We start from the raw sequence: 20,395 nt of genomic DNA, 5'->3' as shown, positions 1-20,395 counted from the left end.
CCAAAACCGGCCTGAATCAATCTAAACCGGCCACCGGAAGTGTTCAAACCGGCCTCCCAAGAAAAATCCAAGGATCTCCTGTGTGGTTCGCCATCTTCCCGTCCACCCTTCACTGCCATCTTTTGTCAGTAGCTGCACCTCGTCCCCAAAATCCGAAACCTGAAAAATCACCACCGGAACAGGCCAAAATTCAACTGAACCGGCCACCGGCTTCCACCTGACCTGAACCGGCAGAAAGAAAGAAAAAAAAAAAAAAAGGAGATCATGTGCAGCCCACAGTTAAGCCCACCTGCTGCAGCCCACAGTCGAGCCCACGTGCAGCAGCCCCAACGAAGCCCACGTGCATTAGCCAAGCCGCATAATTCCCTGCCACGTCTGCGTCCACGCAGGCGTCCAGTCAGCCTGCCACGTCATCATCCAGACTGCCACGTCAGCACCTGCGGTCAACCTCTGGTCAACGGCCAGTCAATGCCTGTCAACACTTTTCCATCGACTTTTTCGGCAACTTTCCGGCCATTTTCCGGCGACTTTTCCGGCCATCTACAGTAACTTCCGGCGACATTTTTTTCGGCCAATTTTTTCGGTTAAGATTTCCGGCCACTTTTAAGGTAATTTTTTCTAAAAGTTCCCGTTTTTGAAGTTTTTTTTTTAATTTCTTCTTCTTTTCTCGGGGACTTCCAATATCCCTTCTTCTACCCCCCTTTCTTCTTCATAGGGGAGACCAAAAGCCAAACTGTGGGGGTTCGTACTCACTCCAAGCTTGGAGCTTGTAGAGTCCTCCAAACTTAGAGTTTGTTGAGAAGAAAACGATCGACCACATACATCGTTGTTTCGATCTAATCCAAAATCCTTCTTGCAATCGGATTTTCTTGGAAGCGACTACGCTCAGAAATTTAATAGCTTTTCGTGGTAGCCCTTTTTTGCTCCGAAACTAACCCTAATCTTGTGTTGTTTTTCAGGATGAGTTACCTGAACAAGTTGAACTTTGTTCTACTAGAGACAACTGGCACAAGATACCATAGGTGGGTCTGAGATGTGCGCCAACATCTTAAGGCTGATGGACTTCTGGAAGCTATCCAAGAGCCTAGTCAGAACGTGCTCTCCATTGACCAAGCTACTGCTTTTGAAGCAAATCAAGCTAAAGCCATCATTCTCATGACAACGCACATGAATGACGCGCTTCAAAGTGAATACCTCAATGACGCGCTTCTAAATCAGGCCATCCCTCTCAGTCTTAGTTCCTCAATGTTCTTAAAGATAATAGGCCAAACCCTAATTTCACAGTCGCCGCCGTTAATAAGTAATGGGAAAAGTGTCACAAGGCATTGAGGAAACCAGCAATGGCTGCCGTGCTGTTGGGTTTGTTAGTCATGTACAATCCCAACTCAGCAGCGTTGGCTGCTCCTGCAGGTCGGGTCGGTAGAAGCTTGACACCCATCCGTACGACGTTGCACAATCCATCTAAACGTTTGACCACAATCACAACGTCCTACGATGATCCGATCTGGAGTTTGCAGCCTTATCGATCATTACTTTCTACATTTTTGGATTTGTTGCGTGTCACTTAACAAGGCTGCCTTGTTTACTTTCGGGACAGTTTTCATCGCTATTTGGGTTCACTCTCTAGGTCAAACAAGTGTTGTCAAGCTCCAGCTTCAGGTATATGAGAATGCATATACACTATTAGTTAATCTGTGTATATGTACTTATGCATTTGAGTGATATATATAAGGTTACTTCATCGAACACGGGACGAGCAGTGCAAACGGATCTTAATCGGATCGCTGAAACTGCAGATACCTCTACACCTACGGGTTTGAGATGTGTTTTGAGTGGTGAGTCAAAAGAAGAAGGCCTTATTTTTGGTTATAACGATACTTTCCTTCAGGTCTTCTGATTTCATTTTCACCAAATCTTTTGGTTATAGATACAGCACCAGCTCTATCTCGGCAACCTGATTATTGCATTTCCTGTTACTCATGTGTGAATATAAAGCTATTGATTTTAAATATCTATTTGAATTGGATTGGTTTTGGCTGAAGTGTGTCTATAGACATATATATGTAGATCAAGTTAAAACAGAAACTATGACATATGTTGATATGTAGATCAAGTTAAAACAGAAACTATGTATACTTACTAGCTACAACTGCTAATTTGTGTATATGTCAGAAATCAGTGATAAGGACTGAGTTAAGCTTCTCATATCAATGCTTAATTGTAGGTGGTTATACCAAAGTTCTCTAGAGCAGCGGCACAGCAATGCTTTAATCAACTTGTGTTCAGAGAGACGGTTAGATATGATGAAGAGACCATTGTCAATGTGGACAATATGAAAACTCAAAGCACAACAAGTCAGAGATCAACTAATGAATCTCACAATGACAATGTAGAGGTAAACACTTTGAACTTCAGATCTCGGCTGAATGTCATTGCGAGAACATTTTTTAGAAAGGAAAAAGGGTTAACTTGTTTTTGCTTTTACTTGCTGCGGATAGGTTACAATTTTACTTGCTGTTGAAGGAAAGTCTAAGTTGCCCACTATCATTGACAGCAGTGACTTGAAGAAAGTGATGGAAGAGCTTGCATCCATTGATCCCCGCAGACTAATATTTGTAAGAATAAAAATTTCTACTAGTAGCTACTAACTTTCAAATTTTGTTTTTCTTTCTTCTTTAGATAAGTATTTATATTTCATGTTCTTTCTGCAGGGATTAGAGGTACGGTAGACTCCTCAGTTCTCTTCAAATGCGGCAAGCAAATAAGTTTAATCACCTGATTCTCGTGTGCCCATTTTCGTAAGGCATGTTGATCTCATTGCAGCCCGACCCCCAAATTGGCAACCAGCAAATCCAGGAAGTCTCAAGCTGTTCGCAGTGGCGGTTCTGCTTGAGTGGGAATTAGACCTGCGAATTGAAGAGTTCCTGACTTTCTTAGTATTCCCTATTATGAGAAAATTGTGTTTCTTACCATATAGTTTGAGATGTTATGCAGACAATTTTTGGACCAACTTGTGTGCTGTTAATTCCAGATTATCTTTAGTTTGGATCTTTGATGGTTTGCTTGAGGAATATCTTGAAATCCGATGCTAGAAAACCTACGTGATACCATGCTAGAATGGGCAGATGGGCGTATTTTGGCTAATATTCTTGTTAAATGGTTGCCTTGACACTATCTAGCTTGTTGCTTAGACCCTAAAACCAGACTTTTGTTAGCGGGATTAGCCTTTGTGACTATTCCTCATCTGGAAAACATGTTTTGATGGCAGTTTCACCTTCGTTATAAATTGGCTCAGTGTTGATCTTTCTGCTACTCTTGAGTTTATGATGTTTCGATGGCTTCGCAATACCCTCTCATTGAAGGTCGTTGTAACACTTTCCAAGCGGAGCTTATTCCATGCACCATAGTGCAACTGAAGTTCCTAAAGTGACAATCGTTACTAACAGCGTGTGGTAAAAATGCGCCGTTTGTGTAACAGGGTAATGCAAGGGTCAGTAAATGTGTTTTACTAGCCCACGCGAGTTAGGGTTTAGGGTGCGATCGTTTACATTTCCCAGATCTCGACCTCGACCTTAATCCCTTATCGTTCAGTAAACCCGTCTTTATTCCCTTGGCTGCCTACAGATCCAATATTTCTTAGACCGCTAGCCGATCAGAGATATCGGGCCTGGGCTCAAATAGGTCGGGTCAAGTTTGAAACCTCTAAACCAAGCCTGGTCCTCAACACCAACAAGCCAAGCCTAGATGCCCTATTATTGATGGACTACTCCTATTTTCTACAATGGCCCAAGGAAATTGGTGCAACTGGCCCAACCCAATGAGTCCCTTACATCTTCCATTTTTCCTCTTTCGCCCCAAAAAAAAACCCTACTGGAAGTGGAGAGCTCACACTCCTGCACCAGAATCACTTCCTCCAAGCTCAAATTGAAATCAAAATCCCAAATGGCCAATTTCCTGATAAACAGAACCCTAAAATCAATCCCAAACCCCAACCTAATCACCACCGCCCTATCCTCTCGTTCCCGCCAATTCACCTCCGCCGTCGCCACTGCCGCCGAGCAACCCCAATCCGACGGCGGCGAGTCTTCGTCCTCCTCCTCCTTCACCTTCTCATCCGACGGCCAAGACAGCATACACATCAAGCCCTCTTCTTCCGTTTCAAAGCGCGAAACGGCGTCGTCTTCGGTGACGATGCCGATGTCGTTCATGACGGGGTCGGTGGTGGGGAAGAGGTTCTACAACCAAGTGACGACGAGGAAGGCCGACGACGGGAATGGATGGTCGGTGATGCTTGATTATCGGACGCTCAAGACTCCATCAAAGAGACCCTTAAAGCTTCCGACTTTGGGTTTAGCTAAGGCCATTGCTGCTGAGTGGGAATACCAGGTGTGTGTTTTCAGCTCTTGGAAGCTTCTGCTCAACTGGGTTTCACTCAAAATTAGAAATTGATTACTTGAAGTTAGTGTAGAAACTTAGCTGAAATGCCTAGTGTTTAGCTTCTTAGTTATGGTAAGGTCATTGCTCAAATGGGTTGCACTTAAAATTGGAATTGTTTTCTCCAGGTATGATTATAAGTATTTGATAGCTTAGTTCAAACGGGTTTAGCTTTATAGTCTAAATATGCCTTGTTCGCATTAGTACTAGCTCAGTTCAAATCCGAAGTCTTAAAGTTGAATTGTAACAGTAGTAGGTTCCGTTGGAAATTGAACTTACTGTTCTTGCGAGTTTTGGAATTACTGTTCATCAAATGGCTTTTATTTGAAGTGTATTGGAATTGTTTGAAGCATTTGTGTGTTATTGGGAACCTGACGGTTAGGCTGATGGAACTTTGATAATTTTAGGAAATAGATGGGATTAGGCCCTTCACGATGCCTCTCATGAAGCTTGCTTGTACTGCACTTGAAAGAGTTCCTATCACACGGCATAAGGTTATAGAATACTTGATAAATAGATTCAATCAAGATTTAGTCTTTTGTCGCGCCCCGGATGACAATGAGCTGACAAGCGGCATCCATGGTATGTTGCTTCTTCTCAGGTCTGTGTCACCTGTTCTGTTGAGTCTTCATCCGTGTCATATTTTATTTACTTATTATATTTAAGGAATACTAAAGTATCACTATCTAAAATCTGCTTCATTTCTTGTACAATGGACGTGTTACATAATAACTTTCAGACTTGCATATTTATTAGTTATTACTAAGTGAGCATTCATCCGTTGATCTCCGTTTGATGGAACATGTTGTTTTCATCATAATATTCATAGGCAGAACATCGTCTTTATAGGTTGCAGTCACACTGGTTACTGGTAGGATAAATGTCAATGCCAGGAACAAGAAAACGACTACATAAAGTTTGTTCTAAGTTCTAACCATTTATTTTAAGACCAGATATCACTGTTTTGGTACAAAGGAGTGTAATGTTCTAGCTACAAAAACCCCTTTAAGATCACTGGTCATATCCATCTTAAACTCCACCAGAATAGCTTGAATCAATTGCTATGATATCTACTTCAAAAATAATTCTAGAAGGTATTTGTGATTAAGATTAACTGGTTGTACTGGCTTGGAAGATTAGGGCATCACTATTTTCACATATGGCAGCTTTCACATATGATCATCTGAGTCTGCACATAGATCTTTTTCTTAGTTTTAAGACAGTAGTATGGCCATTGCAACTTATAGTGCCTCTCTTCTTTTTTTGTAGAACGGCAAGTGGAAAAGATTGATCCATTACTTGATTGGCTGGAGTCCGAATTTGGCTTTAAGCCTGTTGTTTACTCCAGCTTTTTTGGTGGAAAGCAGGAGGATGGACTTCTAAAAGCTGTAGAAACCCTACTGAAGAAAACAGATGAGTGTGAATTGGCAGCAATTGATGCTATTGCAGGAGCAGCACACTCCCTAACAATTGCTCTTGGATTGTTTCGTGGGAAACTGCAGATTGAAGAAGCAATAGATCTAATTAGACTTGAAGAAGATTTTCAGGTTCCTATTGATCTTTATTTCTCTATGCTCATAGATATGTACTATCCTTGGATATCTGTAAGAATTTACCAACATAATGGTTTCCCTGCGAAGTCTTAAAAGATCCTTTTCTTATTTTTGCAGGTAGACAAGTGGGGTCTGGTTGAAGGTGGTCATGATGTAGATATTGCTGATCTCAAAGTACAGATCGCATCAGCTGCTGTATTCCTAGGTCTTTCAAGGAGGATTTAATCTTTGTACATCTTTTCTCCAGTTCTGTTCTTACTCTTAAATCTTCCCAAGAGCTAACCTCTTAAGAAGGGTTTTTTGCAATGTTTACGATGTTATACATCTGTAGAAAGTTACAACACCAAGATGCCCAATATTTTGTGAGATCCTGTTATTTATGAGATCAGATTAAATCAGTGATGTAATAATCAAGTCTGTTATATCAGTGCAATAAAAAATTTCTTTTGCTTATACAATATGAGGTGCAAAAGCTAGTTCGGAGTTGAAATTAAGGCTCTTCTTTACAACATTGCACACACAACGGAGGTTGTTTTTTTATATCACAATCACAACAGGCTGTGTCACAGTCATTGCTGCATCCTGCAGAAAATTTTACATTTGAAACTTTCAGAAACTTTTATCCACCAAATTCATAACAGTAGTCTCAAAGGAATAGATGAAGGATTTTGGAGTATCACCTGTAATCGTAACGTAAGTGTACGGCTCGAGATCTTGAGGGTTTACGAGAAAAGAAGGGCGTGCGCTTGCTTGAACAAGGTTGGTCCTCACTTCCATAAGGGTCATACAAAGCAAACACCCAGCTAGCACTAACAGCTTCATTATCACCACAGATGATATATAGGTGAATGCCTCTAACCAGCAATTGCTTATATAGAGGCTTGTGTTTTGTTCAGTTCAGGAGAGGAGAACCTAACCCATTTTGAAACGAGTCACAATCTATGAAAATCTGTACTATATGATTTCTGAGAATTATATGTATCAATCATCCCATAAATGTGTGAATACAAGTATGTAATCTTTGCTAGATATATAATGTTCTATTCGTTTTTAAGGGGTACAGAACAATCATAGCGGTTGTGTGGTTTTAAAAACTTAACTAAAACCCATCTACTCTATCTTTCCAATGAACAAACACTAAAGCTCAACTAAGATATCTAAAAGATACCTTTCTGAGAGGCTAGTCTCACAGCTGATTATAGAAGCATAAATGGGGGCATGGGTATCTATAAAATGTTGACAGGATTCTGTTAAATTTGAAGCAGGTTTATTTCAATGTTATGGAGAAATGAAGGTTCCGCACAGAAGAACAACAAGATAATTACAGGCTCACAGCGAAAGACAAATACGGGGCCTAATGTATAAACAAAAGCAACATGCTTCATTCCCATTTTTATGAAATCAGTTCACAAATTATTAGCAGAAAACATGAAGTTGATAACTTCTCAAAAAATTCCCACAATAACTGATCAAATGCTCCTACAAACTCAGACACTCAAGCATTAGCTCCTGCTAGCTGGAGCTGCTTGATATGTTGGATCTGCTTTCCAGGGTTCAAGCCCTTTGGGCAGGCACGAGCACAGTTCAATATGGTATGGCAGCGATATAGCTTGTACTCATCATTGATTGCATCCAGTCGCTCCTCTGTATATTCATCACGGCTGTCAACTATCCACCTGCATAACACCACACAAAATGATTCAGCATTTGTGTTTTCATCCACACCAATGCAATTGCAGAACTACCGAAGATGCCATATGCATAGTTGAAGCCTCAATTCTCTGGTTAAGAAGCAACACATTCTTTGACAGGCATCAAACTGGAAAACATCAGATTAGGCATACAATAGACGATCAGCAGAGACATTATCTCAGCTATGCAATTGTCTCATATTATACTTCACTTGTACTTATTTCCCAGGCAATTTCATATTATATAAGCCTTTAGCAAAACCCCATCACCTTCCAAACACTCTCCTTAGCAGGACCTAGTCACATAATATGCGCTCGAGTTCACAAAACTGCAGCTTATTATTAGTTTATATCACAGCATCAAGTTACTAGCTCCTTAGGGTTCTCTAAAAACTAAAATTCAACATATTTGATGTTCTCTATGAATGAGCTGCCCAAGGCAGATAGTCACATTAACCATAACTAACAAAACCGACATTATTGAATCTCAGTCACACACTGAAATGATGAAAAGAATGAGATTTCAGAGCCATAAGCAGTTCTCTTTTGTGCCTACCAACAAAGCATGGCAATTCAAATACATAACAGATAAACAATTCGTTTTGAAAACACAAACGAAACAGGTTTTCCGTTTTCTTTTCCCATAACCACAATACTCTGGTACTGAAGCAGCAAATTTTCCATCAATGAACACAACTCATATGAATATCACTATGCTGGACGAATGCTATCAAACAAAATCAAAATGCAATAGAGGAAAAGCCAAAAACTTTGACAATTACACAAAGCAACAAGAACATCCACATCTCACATTAAGCATTTGAGCTAAAACTGAGCTAAGCTATCAATCACCTGAGCTAAATTTACTAAGCTGTCAATCAAAACTCCTAAAAATCTCACGGAAAATCATAAACAAAACTCGGAAATGGAGCTGAAAATCGTTACCTATTGGCGTGGAGCAAAGCAGCTGGCCCCAAATAAGACTCAGGGTTCCACCAGTAGCTAGGGCACGATGTGCTACAGCAAGCACAGAGAATACACTCGTACATCCCATCCAGCTTGGCCCTATCCTTCTTAGTCTGCAGAATCTCCTTCCCTGGCTCCTCCGCCGGACTCTTCCTCTTCAGCCACGGCTCAATGCTCTTGTACTGGTTATAGAAATTGGTCATATCCACCACCAAATCCTTGATCACGAACATGTGCGGCAGCGGCGTGATCGTCGTGGCCGGACCGGCGGACTCGATCTTCGTCAGGCAGGCGAGGCCGTTGCAGCCGTCGATGTTCATCGCGCAGGAGCCGCAGATCCCTTCGCGGCAGCTCCGGCGGAAAGTGAGGCTCGGGTCCATCTCGTTCTTGATCTTGATGAGCGCGTCGAGGACCATAGGGCCGCACTCCTTGAGGTCGATCTTGTACTCCTTCAGCTCCGGCTTCGTCGGGTTATCGGGGCTCCACCGGTAAATCGAGAACGTCTTCATCTTGGAGGTGTCACCCGCCGTCGGGACGGCCGCGTCGGTCTGCGGCTCGGAGGCGAAGGCCCGGAGAAGGACGTACCTCGCCGCCGTCGGCGCCGGTGAGGATGAGATTCCGGTGAAGGCCCTCCGTAACAGACCCGTCGCCATTTTTTCAGAGAGAAAGAGAATCGAAGTCCAACAGTTCCAAGCGTTTAGGCTGAGAGAGTGGAGGAGATAGGAAAAGGAGGATGGTTGCGAAATGACGGAAATGGGGTTATAAATGGGGTTTAGGGGAGGTTAGGAGTCGAGGGGCTTATTTGTAATTTTATCCATTCAGTGCCGTGATTAATTTTTTGGTGATGACGTGGCTTCTTTGGAGTCTTTTGATTTTGGTGTCTAATTTTATAGGCGCGTGGACGCCATGGATGCACCACTTTTAGATGATTAGTACGTGGCAGCGAACAATTTCTCCATCGTGGACGGGTATGGCCCAAGTCCCGAGGAGGTTGCCCATTTTGCATCTAAAACTCGCGACTTGAAATCCACACGAAATGAACAATATCGAGTTGAATGTTATTGTGATATGTAATATATGGGATCTAGCATTTTTACTACGTTTTGAAATAAGTGATGTTCTCGATTGTTCAACCACTAAATTAACGTTTTCACCTAATTTAACTATTAAGAAATTGGAAATTATTCTATGCACCGACGGTGTAAGTGACCCAACCCTTATAAAATAATCTCAACCCTTGATATTTATTATCAACTTTATTTTTAATAAACAAAAAGTGTATTTTTATTATCAACTATTCATTTATGTTGGTGCAAGTGCACGGCAGTGCTCTAAATAATCTCTCGAAAGAAATCGAGTTGGCAAGTCTTAGCCTCCTTGATTAGGCGGATGCTGTTGACATACTGGTAATAGGTTAGAGCAAGTTCACCTGTTGAGCTTGAACTCGACTAAAAACTTGACTAGTCGTGACATTTTGTGAACAATATTTAACTGGTTAAGCTCAATAATGGAAATACAAGGCAACAATAGCAATGAATAGTTTTGACCGGTTAAGCTCAACGAGTGAACTTGCTCTTAGATGTCCAAATTCTGTCTTAGATAAGCATTCATGGGAGAGGGGCCAAGTCAAAGCTCCAGAGAGGTAGTCCACTATATCACAATTTTTCTATCTATCCAAAGAAAATAAGATTTTGGGATCAAACCCTTCTAAGGCAAGTGAGCGGTTTTTAACATGATCCATCACATTTATGCACTAATGTAGTCCCCCAATCCAATTTAAACAATTTACAATTTAAGTGACGAGTTTATTATGAATAACTCATTTCATCGTGTAATTCACTTATATACAAAATGATAGAATTTATGTTTAATACGACTCTGTGTCTCATTCGTATTTATATCAATTTTGAGATGAGAAGCCAATAAGACTTCACTCCTCTAGCCCAAAATCAAAGATGCCCAAAGACTGGGCTACAACTTAAAGGTCTAAAATTAATCAAATCACCTAAGATTGAGTCTCCAAAGCCCATAAACAAGCATTGAATAATTGAATGAACTCCTATTTATGTTTTTAGAAAAGTTTCTTCTGGTGGGGGGTGCCTAAACATAGAGTTGAAGAGATAAAGTTATACAATGCCAGTCGAATATTGTTAGGAATCCATGGCTATTCATGGTGTGGACAACTAAGATTTACAACAATGTGGTAACTACTAACTATTTCTTTTTCTTTTTTGATCAAACTTAGCTACTAAACTACTTACAAATCTATGACCCAAACAGGCTGTATGTGAATAAACAAAAAAACCCTAGGCCTCAAAGGAAAAACCACTACAGCCTTTGTTTTTCTGTCTTTCTCATTCTCACATTCTGGCTTTTCTTCATCCCTCTTTCAAAGTCAATTAGTCCCTTCATCCTCCCTTTGATTCTGCAACACATTCTTTCATGGCATCGGTAAGATTTCATTTCCGGAACAACACCGGCACCATTGTCATGTCTTTCCAATAGTAATTATAAATTCTGTTTGCCTACATTGAATTAATGTGTTGTTTTTGATGTGCAGCAAGATACAGGAAGACCTCTGCCGAAATTTGGAGAGTGGGATGTGAACAATCCAGCCTCGGCCGAAGGGTTTACAGTGATATTTAGCAAAGCTAGAGACCAGAAAATGAACAATGGACCCGGGAACTCGAAAAAGCATTCATTTAAGCCCCAAAACAACAGTGATGATGCCCCAAAGGTACGTATTATTGACCCTTAAGTACCCAAGAAATCAATTTGTACTTTGATTCTAATGAATGCATTGTTTTTGTTTCCTCATTGGTCTTTGGTTCTCTTATGTTTTGGGATGCAGAAAAAGCTTTTCTGCTGTTTTTGATCGAAATTTATCTGTTGGCTTGATCTGTTGAGTACTGAAATCCATATCGATATCGATGCTGGCATTGCAGCAACAGCAGCAGCATGGTGGCCATGAATTAAGATCAATGTATCTCCTTCGCCATTCCTTGTTCAACAACCCCAACCCCACCCCCCCTCCCCCGGCCATCTAATTTCCATGTTCCCCTATACTTCTTTGGTAATAGTCTACACATATATATCTAATGTAGGATGTTTCAAATTTAGGATCTTCTCTAGCTAGTACTTCTGAATTGCCAATTTGTATTAGTATCAGATTTCTTAACATGTTTTGGTTTCAGTGACTTGTACAGTCATTGGGAATGTAATATTGTATACCAAGAACTTGAAAGACGTTATGCATTCAAGGTATAGATTCTTCAGTGAAAATGGCTAATTTGGATTACCAACATATACCGCTAAATGTATTTGTAACTTGAATCAATTGAATTGTATACTTTCAAAGGCAAAAAGAAATAAGAGCGAGTAGCTAGAATAGTCCCTTAAACATTGGTAGAATCCAAACTCCACATGGAATTCCTAAATGTAAACTTGGATGCCGGCGTAGGTTTTGCTGATATTCCGTGATGGTTCCATCATCTAGACTAGATATATGATAGGTTTTGTGGTCCGGATCTCCAAAACAATACGGCTCCTCTGTGGCATAGTATATGGAATTTGGCTTACACCCAGGAAAGTTCGAAGCCAGGATGGCTATTGAATGAGATGCACCCACAAACAGAGTCTCGTCTCCGATGCTTTGTACCTCTACTTGTTCCACAACCGATCCATCTTTGTCCTCAAACGCCACCTTGTAAACCATAAACCTCTCAATGTACTTATCGGCTCTCCTTGAATAAGAAACTAGTCTTCTAACATGCCATAGGTGGTCTCCCTCGACTGATTCCACAAGATATGAACTAGCAGCGCATTTTTTTAGGACATTATTAGGCGTACGCTGGTTTGCTTTTGGAGGCTTTGAAGGTTTATTACAACTATTAACATCAAATGAGAGGATTTTTTCATTTCCATCGCCTCCGCCAACTGCATAAACTTGGTTTCTATAAAATATGGCATCCTTAAGGCAGCTTTGACGCCTATCGGGATAAGTCCATCTTTGTTGTCCTCCTTTGATGAAAGCCAACTTTGAACCACCATAACCGTAGAGCACAACAACAACATAATTATCCCGATTCAAGATGGGATCGGAGGACAAGATAACCTTTCGAATGTATTCTTGGTAGGTGTTCTTTAAGTGGTTAATGTCATAGTACTGCAACGACTTGGTCGTCATGAAATCCAAAAGAGGGAGTTTGATGGCTTCCACTGATTTTTGGAAAGGGTGCACCAGAGTTATGGAGAGACATATGCCTTCTATATCTAATATGGCCAACCAACCATGGCTAGAACCACAACACCTCTTTCCATGAGTGACCGGAAAATGAATATTATCGTAACATCTTTTTCCACTAGAAACGTTATATGCTTCGAGTTCATGGTTGGTAGTCTTTCCTGTCGATTCGGATTCAGTACTTACCAAGAAAAGGGGAAGCAACTTGCCCTTCTTGTGCCAGCGTTGAGTTGCAATATTATAGTTTCTTGAAATAGAGCACCAATCTTTGCAAACCCTAGCGAAAGAAAGATGGTCGGTGGGTTCGAACAACTTATCAAGAATCATAAAGGAAACATCTGGAGGAAGACATGCCAGTGGGTTCCCTTCCCCACTTGAAGAGACTTCTACTTCAGTTTTCAGCTTCTTCTTTGCGATTGAACTAGAATCCCCAGAATCTCTTGCATGCTTGTGCTTGGACTTTGGCAGTGTTGGTCGGACCTCTTTTGGGTTCTCGTCTGTCTTGTGCTTATTTGCAATTGAACTAGAAACCCCATAGTCCCTCTCGTGCTTTCTCATATTGGCCTCAAACAAAGAAAAGAACGAACCAAGTAAGAAATAGAGGTTGGTTTTTTAGGAGCAATGAATGAAAATCCCAGTTAAGAAGTGGCTGTAATATAAAGGGCTGAAAACATATCCCTGATGAACAAGGAAATCGATCGTAGTCATAATCCTTCATCAACTAGTTCTATTGTTTCCTAGTTCATGTGGAATTCTTATGACAAGAAAGTGAAGAAACCAACCTCATATACATCTCCTTCTCTGACAATGAAAGAGCTCATTATAAGATACTCCGAAGATTGATGTGGTTTTAATTTGTTCCTCATTGTGTATACCGATACGTGCAACTTCGATTCTATATTGATTGTACTGATTTTTGTTTCTAATTGTCGTTTGGTTTCCCAATTTGGATGCAGAAGAAGTGCTTTTTTTGTCACAGACAATTGATATCACTCCTAAACGTTTTGCATGGTTATTACATTTCAGCATTACAATTAGCAATATTGAGAAATAGGGTATTCAAAATTAAATGGCTAAATTCTCGTAATTAACCACTAAAGATCGTACTTAATTCCAAAATAGAACATTCATGAATTCAAATAGTACTTCAATATCTGCTACTTGATGAAAACAAAGACTCTAGACAAAGATAGTACTTAATTCCAAACTAGACTAGAGGAATAAACAAAGACAGTAGACAATCCTAGAATCCAAACCGACAAAATGACCAAATTGATTAAACAACATTAACATCCGAATTATTAAATTCAAAAAACAAATGATCAACTTAAATAGCTAGAAGTCTAGAACCCTAGAACACTAAAGAAGCAACATAGAACAAAACAAACTGAACAAACACAAGTTTGGACACTCCAAGCTCGTAAACCGCAGCACGATAGCCAGCCGATTTCTTGCCCAACGGAGACTCCTCATCGGTCGACATGACCTTAACGATCATCCTCTGCCCCTTTTCGCAGTGTCCGGCTGCCCCACTGATGAAGTAAAACGACCCCGAATGGTCAAACCTGTAGACAGTGTTTCCATTGTTGGAGAAGAAGTTGGGATGACTTGAATTGCACTTCTTGTAGTCCTCTTCCGTCACCTCCATCACCGAGTCCTTCTTGTACTTAAAACCTTCACAAAACAATGTACAAACACAACAATGAGAAACAAAATGGAACCGTAAACTTAAAAAGCTGGTTCGCCTAACATTGCTCTATACATATACTTACGGATGGCGTTGCCGATTTGGAACCTGTTTTCTGAGGCCCAGTCGTTGTAGACCTTGCTGTCATTGGTTGGAGGGACGATCCAACCTTGAGTTCCACCAACCTGGAACTCAAAAGCTGAGAAAACCAACGAGTTCCCAAGAGAGATGAAAATGACGAGCCAGAACAAACTTGTTTTAAAAGCAGCCATAGGAGGGTCTCTCAGTCTCAGAGTTAGCTCTCTCTCAATCTCAGAATGATGCAAAACTAGTAGAAGACTAGGTGAAATGTAATTACGGGAGTGTGAAGAAGACTAGGTGAAATGTAATTATGGAAGTGTTTACGAGGGTTAATATATAGAGGGGATTGAAGTTGTGGAAGAGGTAGTTACTTACACTAACTGAGATAGTGGGGACTCGGGAGGCGACGTGACCCATGAAGCTGGGACTTGTTTTGACTTGGTCAAGTAAAGTTACTCCCTTTATTTACATTTTTCTTAATTTCTTACGTATGAGGTAAACTATATATTTTCCCAAGTTGAGAGAGAAATGAACTTTGGGACTCATGACTCTTCAACAAACTCGGCATCTAGTATTGCCGAGACTAAAACTAAGGAGCTTTTTAGATTGTAGAAGCATTTTTTCTGTTTTCCGGACGATGAAGAAGCAGTTTTCTAGTGTCTTCAGTAAAAGCACTTGGAATTTTAACTAAATCATTGGCGCACAATATGCTTTCAACAAAAGCAATTCTATAGAAGCAACTGGGTTGCTAACCTTCACAGGCCTAGTTGCATCAAATTCTTCACTCATACTGTCAATGAATTTCAATTGAAAGGAATTACAACTGTTTTATCATATGCATCTGCTTACATTAAGTGTATATATATTTTGTATACATAACAGAAAAAGAAAAAAAAGGGAATCAAAATACCTTTTTCTCCGTCCCAATTTTGAACAAGACGGTAAACGTTGTGGCATGAACAAAGTTAATACCTAAAAGGCTAAAAATCAATATGGCTGTAGGCACGTGAGACATTTCACTATGCAATGGTCACATCTCTTTCGACTTCTTGTGACTCTGGATCACCCCCGTGATTGCTTGTTTTGCTTGTAAAACTAAAAGATTTCTGGGTGAACAACCGGGCAAAGGCACTCTTTGATCTTGCAATGGTATTGGGGCCGCTGGTTGGTTTGATACTACCATCATTATTCTGGCCAAGTTCATCAGATAAGGCTTTGACAAGCTCCTCAAACCGGCGCCTATAAGTTGGGTATCTTGAGATTGATTTAGTAATACCTTGGAGCCTGTATGACAAGATAAGTAATGATGAATAACAAAATGGCAAACATCAACAAGAAGGGAAAGGAAAAGGGTTTAAAAATAATTAGGAAATAGAAGCTTCTCTAAGTATTTGCATTCATTACCTTCGAGCCAATGCATCAAGTTCAGCTTGTTTACGTTCTGAATCAGGTGGTGAGCCGATGTTTGAGTTTTTCAACCTCACAGGATCACCACTCAATAGAACTAATTTGCCGAGGTAGTACTCTTCTGACTCAGTAAGCTTTTCTGCTTTGATCTGATCCTTGATGATCAAGAGGGGGTTGAGAAACCAATCAAAGATTGTGTCTTTTGGTCTGTTTGAGCTAGTTATCTCAGTACAGTTGTCAACTGCATCAATCAAGCATAAAATTAAAAATTACAGTACAAAACTCAATAAAACAAAACTGAAAAGTTATAATCTGGTAAGAGTGGCAAGGAAAAAGCATTTCACTTACTTAACAATATGCCCGCCGAATTGGCTTTTGCAGATCGCAAGAGTGTCTGAAGAAGGCAACAAGCTGGCAAGCCAGTGCTAATAACTCTACTTCCTTTACTAGACTTGGCATCTTCGAGGTCTTGACGAGTTATTGTTCCTTCAGAAAACAGGATTTCCCCATATCGTTTGCACTCCCTAAATAAGCTATCCATTACCTGCATTAGCCATGAAAGTTGTTAGGTCAGCACCTGAACTAAAGATTATATAGGGAATATTCTGAAAAGTCAACAATCTACTATTATCTCCACGCATCAGCCAGAACATATAGAACAGTCCATATCTTATTCCAGTAAGAGCTAAATGTAATTACTTGCAAAATACCTCAAGGGGCTTCAACTCAATCATAGCATTATTGAATGAGGGAGCATTTTTCAAAGATCTATGCTTTGAGAAAGAAGGTGCGCGAGAGGTGGTTGGAAGCGATTCAGCCTTTTTTCGGTAGGTTAGCCTGTCATTAAAAAATATAATATAAATCCATATATACTGCCAAAGTGCACAAACCCACAGCAAAATTTCTGAGTGCTGAGTAAAGACCTTGGAAAGCAGGATCCTTCTGGCATGTCAAGGATATCATTGCTGTATTCATCATATATGGCTAAGGATGCAATGATAAAGCGAAGCCCCATCCAAAGAGAGGACTCCTGTAATCCAAAGGTCATATAATCTCTTAATACTCACAAATTATGTGATAAGGACATACTAAATAGCTCTCAGTAACTGAACTGATTTCATGGTATCTGCCTCTCTGGCAATGAACATTAATATTTTTGGTATGACAAAGAAGGAACAAAGTTACTATAATAGGGCACTGCAACTTAGTTCAGTCTTCCCAGAAACCCACAACTGCAACATCTATCAGGATTTTGTGGTACTGAAAAGGAGTTTTTGCGAAACCCAGTGTGGAGAGAGGGATGCTTTTCTCTGGTTTCAAAAGTGGTGTTCGATTCAAAGTATATATATGAGCAACATAACTATCCATAAGACCCTAAGTAAAGAAGAATATGTGAACATACAGATCTACTGGGACTTGCACCAATGAACTACGTTACAGTGAGAATAAGCAAAGACAGACGAACCTGATAAACTACCACTCCAGCATAAGCACCATGAAATATGCTAGCCACCATAGATGCCAAAACTGCCCCAACAACAGCCAATGGCCAGACTAGGATAGCAAGACCTGCAAACGGAACACATATTGTTTCCAAGAAAGGGCCCTCCCGACCAATAAGGTCATGAAACAAACGGTGCCACCCCTTGAAGAGCATGTATGGGCTTTTGTAAATGGCAATAAATGAGATCAATGGCATATCAACCATGAAACCAAGGACCCCTGCTAGAACAGCCCCAGGAAGATAAAGCAACCTGGACAAGATTTAGAAAAGCTCTGGTTAAAACAAAGATCGCGATTAATAAACTTAAGCAAAAAAATAACTGCTGGACCACAACAGCTTTTCGAAATACATTACGCAGTTTTCTTTCATCCTTAACTTCCAAAATTACTTTTCAAAGAGAACTTAAACCAGCTCGCATACATTTTGAGAGGCAGAGCAAAACATACCTGATTTCATAATATTTTGGAGGACCTTGACTTTTCAGGTCATCCATAACTGAGAAGTATGTATGGTAACAGACATCCTTAAAATCCCTCACAACAGTGAAGCTTCCCTTAACCGTGCTTACAGTTCCATCCTGCCAAATGACAAGAAACAAATATATCTCTTATGGAAGGCAACAAGAGAAGGACTGGTGAAAAGAATTATAAGAGCTGAATAATCAAACACGTACGTAAAAGCAGTGGTACAACTGATTGGTCTTCCCTTCTCCAACAGCTTGAAAAGTTTCAAATACTGGTGAAAGTAAGCCATATGCTGCTCCGCCCAATACACTTCCAACAATTCCAACCACCGGCCACAAGATCAATTGGAGAGGTAGTATAGTTATGCAGACAACAATCTTCAGAACTGGCCCAAATTGTTTAGCGCTGCTCATTTTTAAAAGAATAATGAGAAAAGTATTCCTACTGTACTATTTCTTTAACAATGAAACAGTGACAAACAGAGGCAGAGGAATGCACCTCAAGATGCAATAATAGGTCCAAACAATGTGAACAGGCCAAAGACCCAATATGATAGCGGTGTTTCCAACTCCAATGATAAGGCAAATCAATGGACAGAAGAAAATTCCTGAAATAAAACTTTGATGTTAGGTTTGGATAGTTACCCTCAAGGCTTTGAGCAGTGTGACTAACTAATCAATCAACTCATAATACAGCATTAATGAAGCATTTACATGTATCAATTCCTATTCTAATTTCTCAATACAACTTCAAACATTATCTTTAGAAATGGTAATGTTACATGTCTGTGCACAATAGTTCCATCTCTTTAGACACGGATGAAGTGCCAAGTAAAAAAAATGTTGTGAGAAGAAACCAAACAACTCCCAACCCCAGCATGATGGGAAATGAAAATCAAGAATCCAAAACCAGTATTGGATTACAAGTTCAAACTACACCCCACAAACAGAGACACAACATCCTTGTTTTCCAATCAAATTTGCACTGAAACTAAAGCCAAATCCATATAACCACAACACCAGTTTGGAATTAAAGAGGAAAACCAATTAGCACAGGAAAGAATCCAATTTCCCAAAATAAAGGACAAACCTTTAACCGTGCCAAGAAGAAGAAGCCCAATAAAGTAAGGCAGAAAACAGATGAAGTTCCACAGCGTAGCCAAAAACCCAGTTGGAGGTTCCATCTCCCTCCTTACTCCTCACCAAAACCAGATCCCCACAATCCCTGCAAACACTAAACACCTCATCTTTAGTAACACAAACAACACAACACCACAAACTACATCAAACCCAGTAACCAAAACCCAATTTGCAGCAGAACCCACATCAGAAACTTACTCCAAATCTCTGATTCACTCTTCTTCCTGACACCAAATGACACAGTGACCAACTGGAAGGCCTCAACTTTTTAAACGTTGGGGTTTAAAAGTGAAAAACTCACAGAGAGACAGTTGGAATAAAACGGTTTTTGGGGTCTGAAATTGAGGAAGAGGAGGGTGGATTAGATGAAGCGGTTATTTTCAGAGAATAACAGGTAAGGATTCTCAGCCATTATCTATGCCAAAAAAAAATTGTTCTTTTTTTCAGTGCTATTCACTTGAGAGCAAAGCAACTTGGGTTCTCTTCCTAAAAAAGAAAAACAAAACAAGGAAAATGAGCTGTTAATAGCGCCACAGCACAACCCAGTTTGATGTTGCCAGAAGTAATTGACCAGAAAGAACCCAAAGATTTAATCTTTCTTTACTTGCTTACAAAGCGAGTAGGAATATACTCGCTCACTTAAATATGAAACCTGTCCATTTTTGACATGTCCTACAATTCTGTGCTGTGATGTCCAATGAAACCGCGAGTAGTGTCTTTGACTTGAAGAGAAGGCGTTTGTGAATGTTTCAGTTTTTAGTTATGTTTTCTGGTGCGACTGCTCAGGTGGCTTGAGGACTCCGGAGCATTGAAAACTTGGATTTGAATTGTGGAATGGTACTGGTGATGGCTAGTTAGTATATTAAAATTAAGGTAGCTGGTGCTTGTTGAGGAAACAAGCCTAGTTGTTTGAATGTTTGATGGTGTTTTTGCCTGCAACTTTGCTTTGTTAATGGCAGTGTTTATAGTTTGGCCATAATTAACCTAATTATAGGCCATCAAAGGAAAAACGTAACAAGTAATTAACAGATTGACTATGTTTTACCTACTAAAAACATGTTTAATGGGCATTCAACACCCAATCATTGATTTGAAACATTTATGATTCATTAAAAGTTACAAACATATTAATAAGGCGTAAAACTGACATGTCAATATCATATAGAGAATAATTTTTGTAATGAAATTTTACCTTTCTTGTAAGAAAAGAAATTAGAAATTTGCAC

At 40.0% G+C, this 20,395-nt stretch overlaps 5 protein-coding genes across 6 annotated transcripts; 1 reads left to right on the top strand and 4 right to left on the bottom strand.

Annotated features, from left to right (window-relative positions):
* Nucleotides 1-3,862: 3,862 nt before the first annotated feature.
* LOC112186852 (ATP synthase mitochondrial F1 complex assembly factor 2) lies at nt 3,863-6,445 on the top strand. The gene is made up of 4 exons (XM_024325387.2): nt 3,863-4,386; nt 4,842-5,016; nt 5,704-5,981; nt 6,105-6,445. The coding sequence occupies exons 1-4, from the start codon at nt 3,943-3,945 to the stop codon at nt 6,210-6,212; spliced, it is 1,005 nt and encodes a 334-aa protein (XP_024181155.1). The 5' UTR covers nt 3,863-3,942; the 3' UTR covers nt 6,213-6,445.
* Nucleotides 6,446-7,324: 879 nt separating this feature from the next.
* On the bottom strand, nt 7,325-9,382 carry LOC112186853 (succinate dehydrogenase [ubiquinone] iron-sulfur subunit 2, mitochondrial). Its single transcript, XM_024325388.2, has 2 exons — nt 8,624-9,382; nt 7,325-7,663 (listed from the first exon to the last, which is right to left on the bottom strand). The coding sequence occupies exons 1-2, from the start codon at nt 9,295-9,297 to the stop codon at nt 7,483-7,485; spliced, it is 855 nt and encodes a 284-aa protein (XP_024181156.1). The 5' UTR covers nt 9,298-9,382; the 3' UTR covers nt 7,325-7,482.
* A 2,644-nt stretch (nt 9,383-12,026) lies between these two features.
* LOC112185313 (putative F-box protein At1g65770) lies at nt 12,027-13,445 on the bottom strand. Its single transcript, XM_024323551.1, has one exon. The coding sequence runs from the start codon at nt 13,443-13,445 to the stop codon at nt 12,027-12,029; it is 1,419 nt and encodes a 472-aa protein (XP_024179319.1).
* Nucleotides 13,446-14,038: 593 nt separating this feature from the next.
* On the bottom strand, nt 14,039-15,240 carry LOC112188363 (mavicyanin). Its single transcript, XM_024327463.2, has 2 exons — nt 14,660-15,240; nt 14,039-14,561 (listed from the first exon to the last, which is right to left on the bottom strand). Exons 1-2 carry the CDS (start codon nt 14,844-14,846, stop codon nt 14,239-14,241), a joined length of 510 nt encoding a protein of 169 aa, XP_024183231.1. The 5' UTR covers nt 14,847-15,240; the 3' UTR covers nt 14,039-14,238.
* A 181-nt stretch (nt 15,241-15,421) lies between these two features.
* LOC112188361 (uncharacterized membrane protein At3g27390) lies at nt 15,422-19,889 on the bottom strand. Of its 2 annotated transcripts, none has more exons than XM_024327461.2 (11): nt 19,368-19,889; nt 19,120-19,263; nt 18,529-18,637; nt 18,240-18,435; nt 18,013-18,143; nt 17,528-17,816; nt 16,986-17,092; nt 16,773-16,899; nt 16,411-16,606; nt 16,060-16,303; nt 15,422-15,939 (listed from the first exon to the last, which is right to left on the bottom strand). In XM_024327461.2, exons 2-11 carry the CDS (start codon nt 19,211-19,213, stop codon nt 15,675-15,677), a joined length of 1,758 nt encoding a protein of 585 aa, XP_024183229.1. In that variant the 5' UTR covers nt 19,214-19,263; nt 19,368-19,889; the 3' UTR covers nt 15,422-15,674. The 2 variants fall into 2 exon arrangements, with proteins under 2 accessions (XP_024183229.1, XP_024183230.1); XM_024327462.2 differs by having other exon boundaries at nt 19,120-19,254.
* Nucleotides 19,890-20,395: the final 506 nt, after the last annotated feature.

This window comes from Rosa chinensis, chromosome 2, assembly GCF_002994745.2.
Source record: "Rosa chinensis cultivar Old Blush chromosome 2, RchiOBHm-V2, whole genome shotgun sequence".
In the NCBI taxonomy this organism is placed as follows: Eukaryota; Viridiplantae; Streptophyta; class Magnoliopsida; order Rosales; family Rosaceae; genus Rosa; species Rosa chinensis.
The sequence above is the reverse complement of the archived record's forward strand: the minus strand, read 5'-3'. Positions and strand labels throughout refer to the sequence as shown.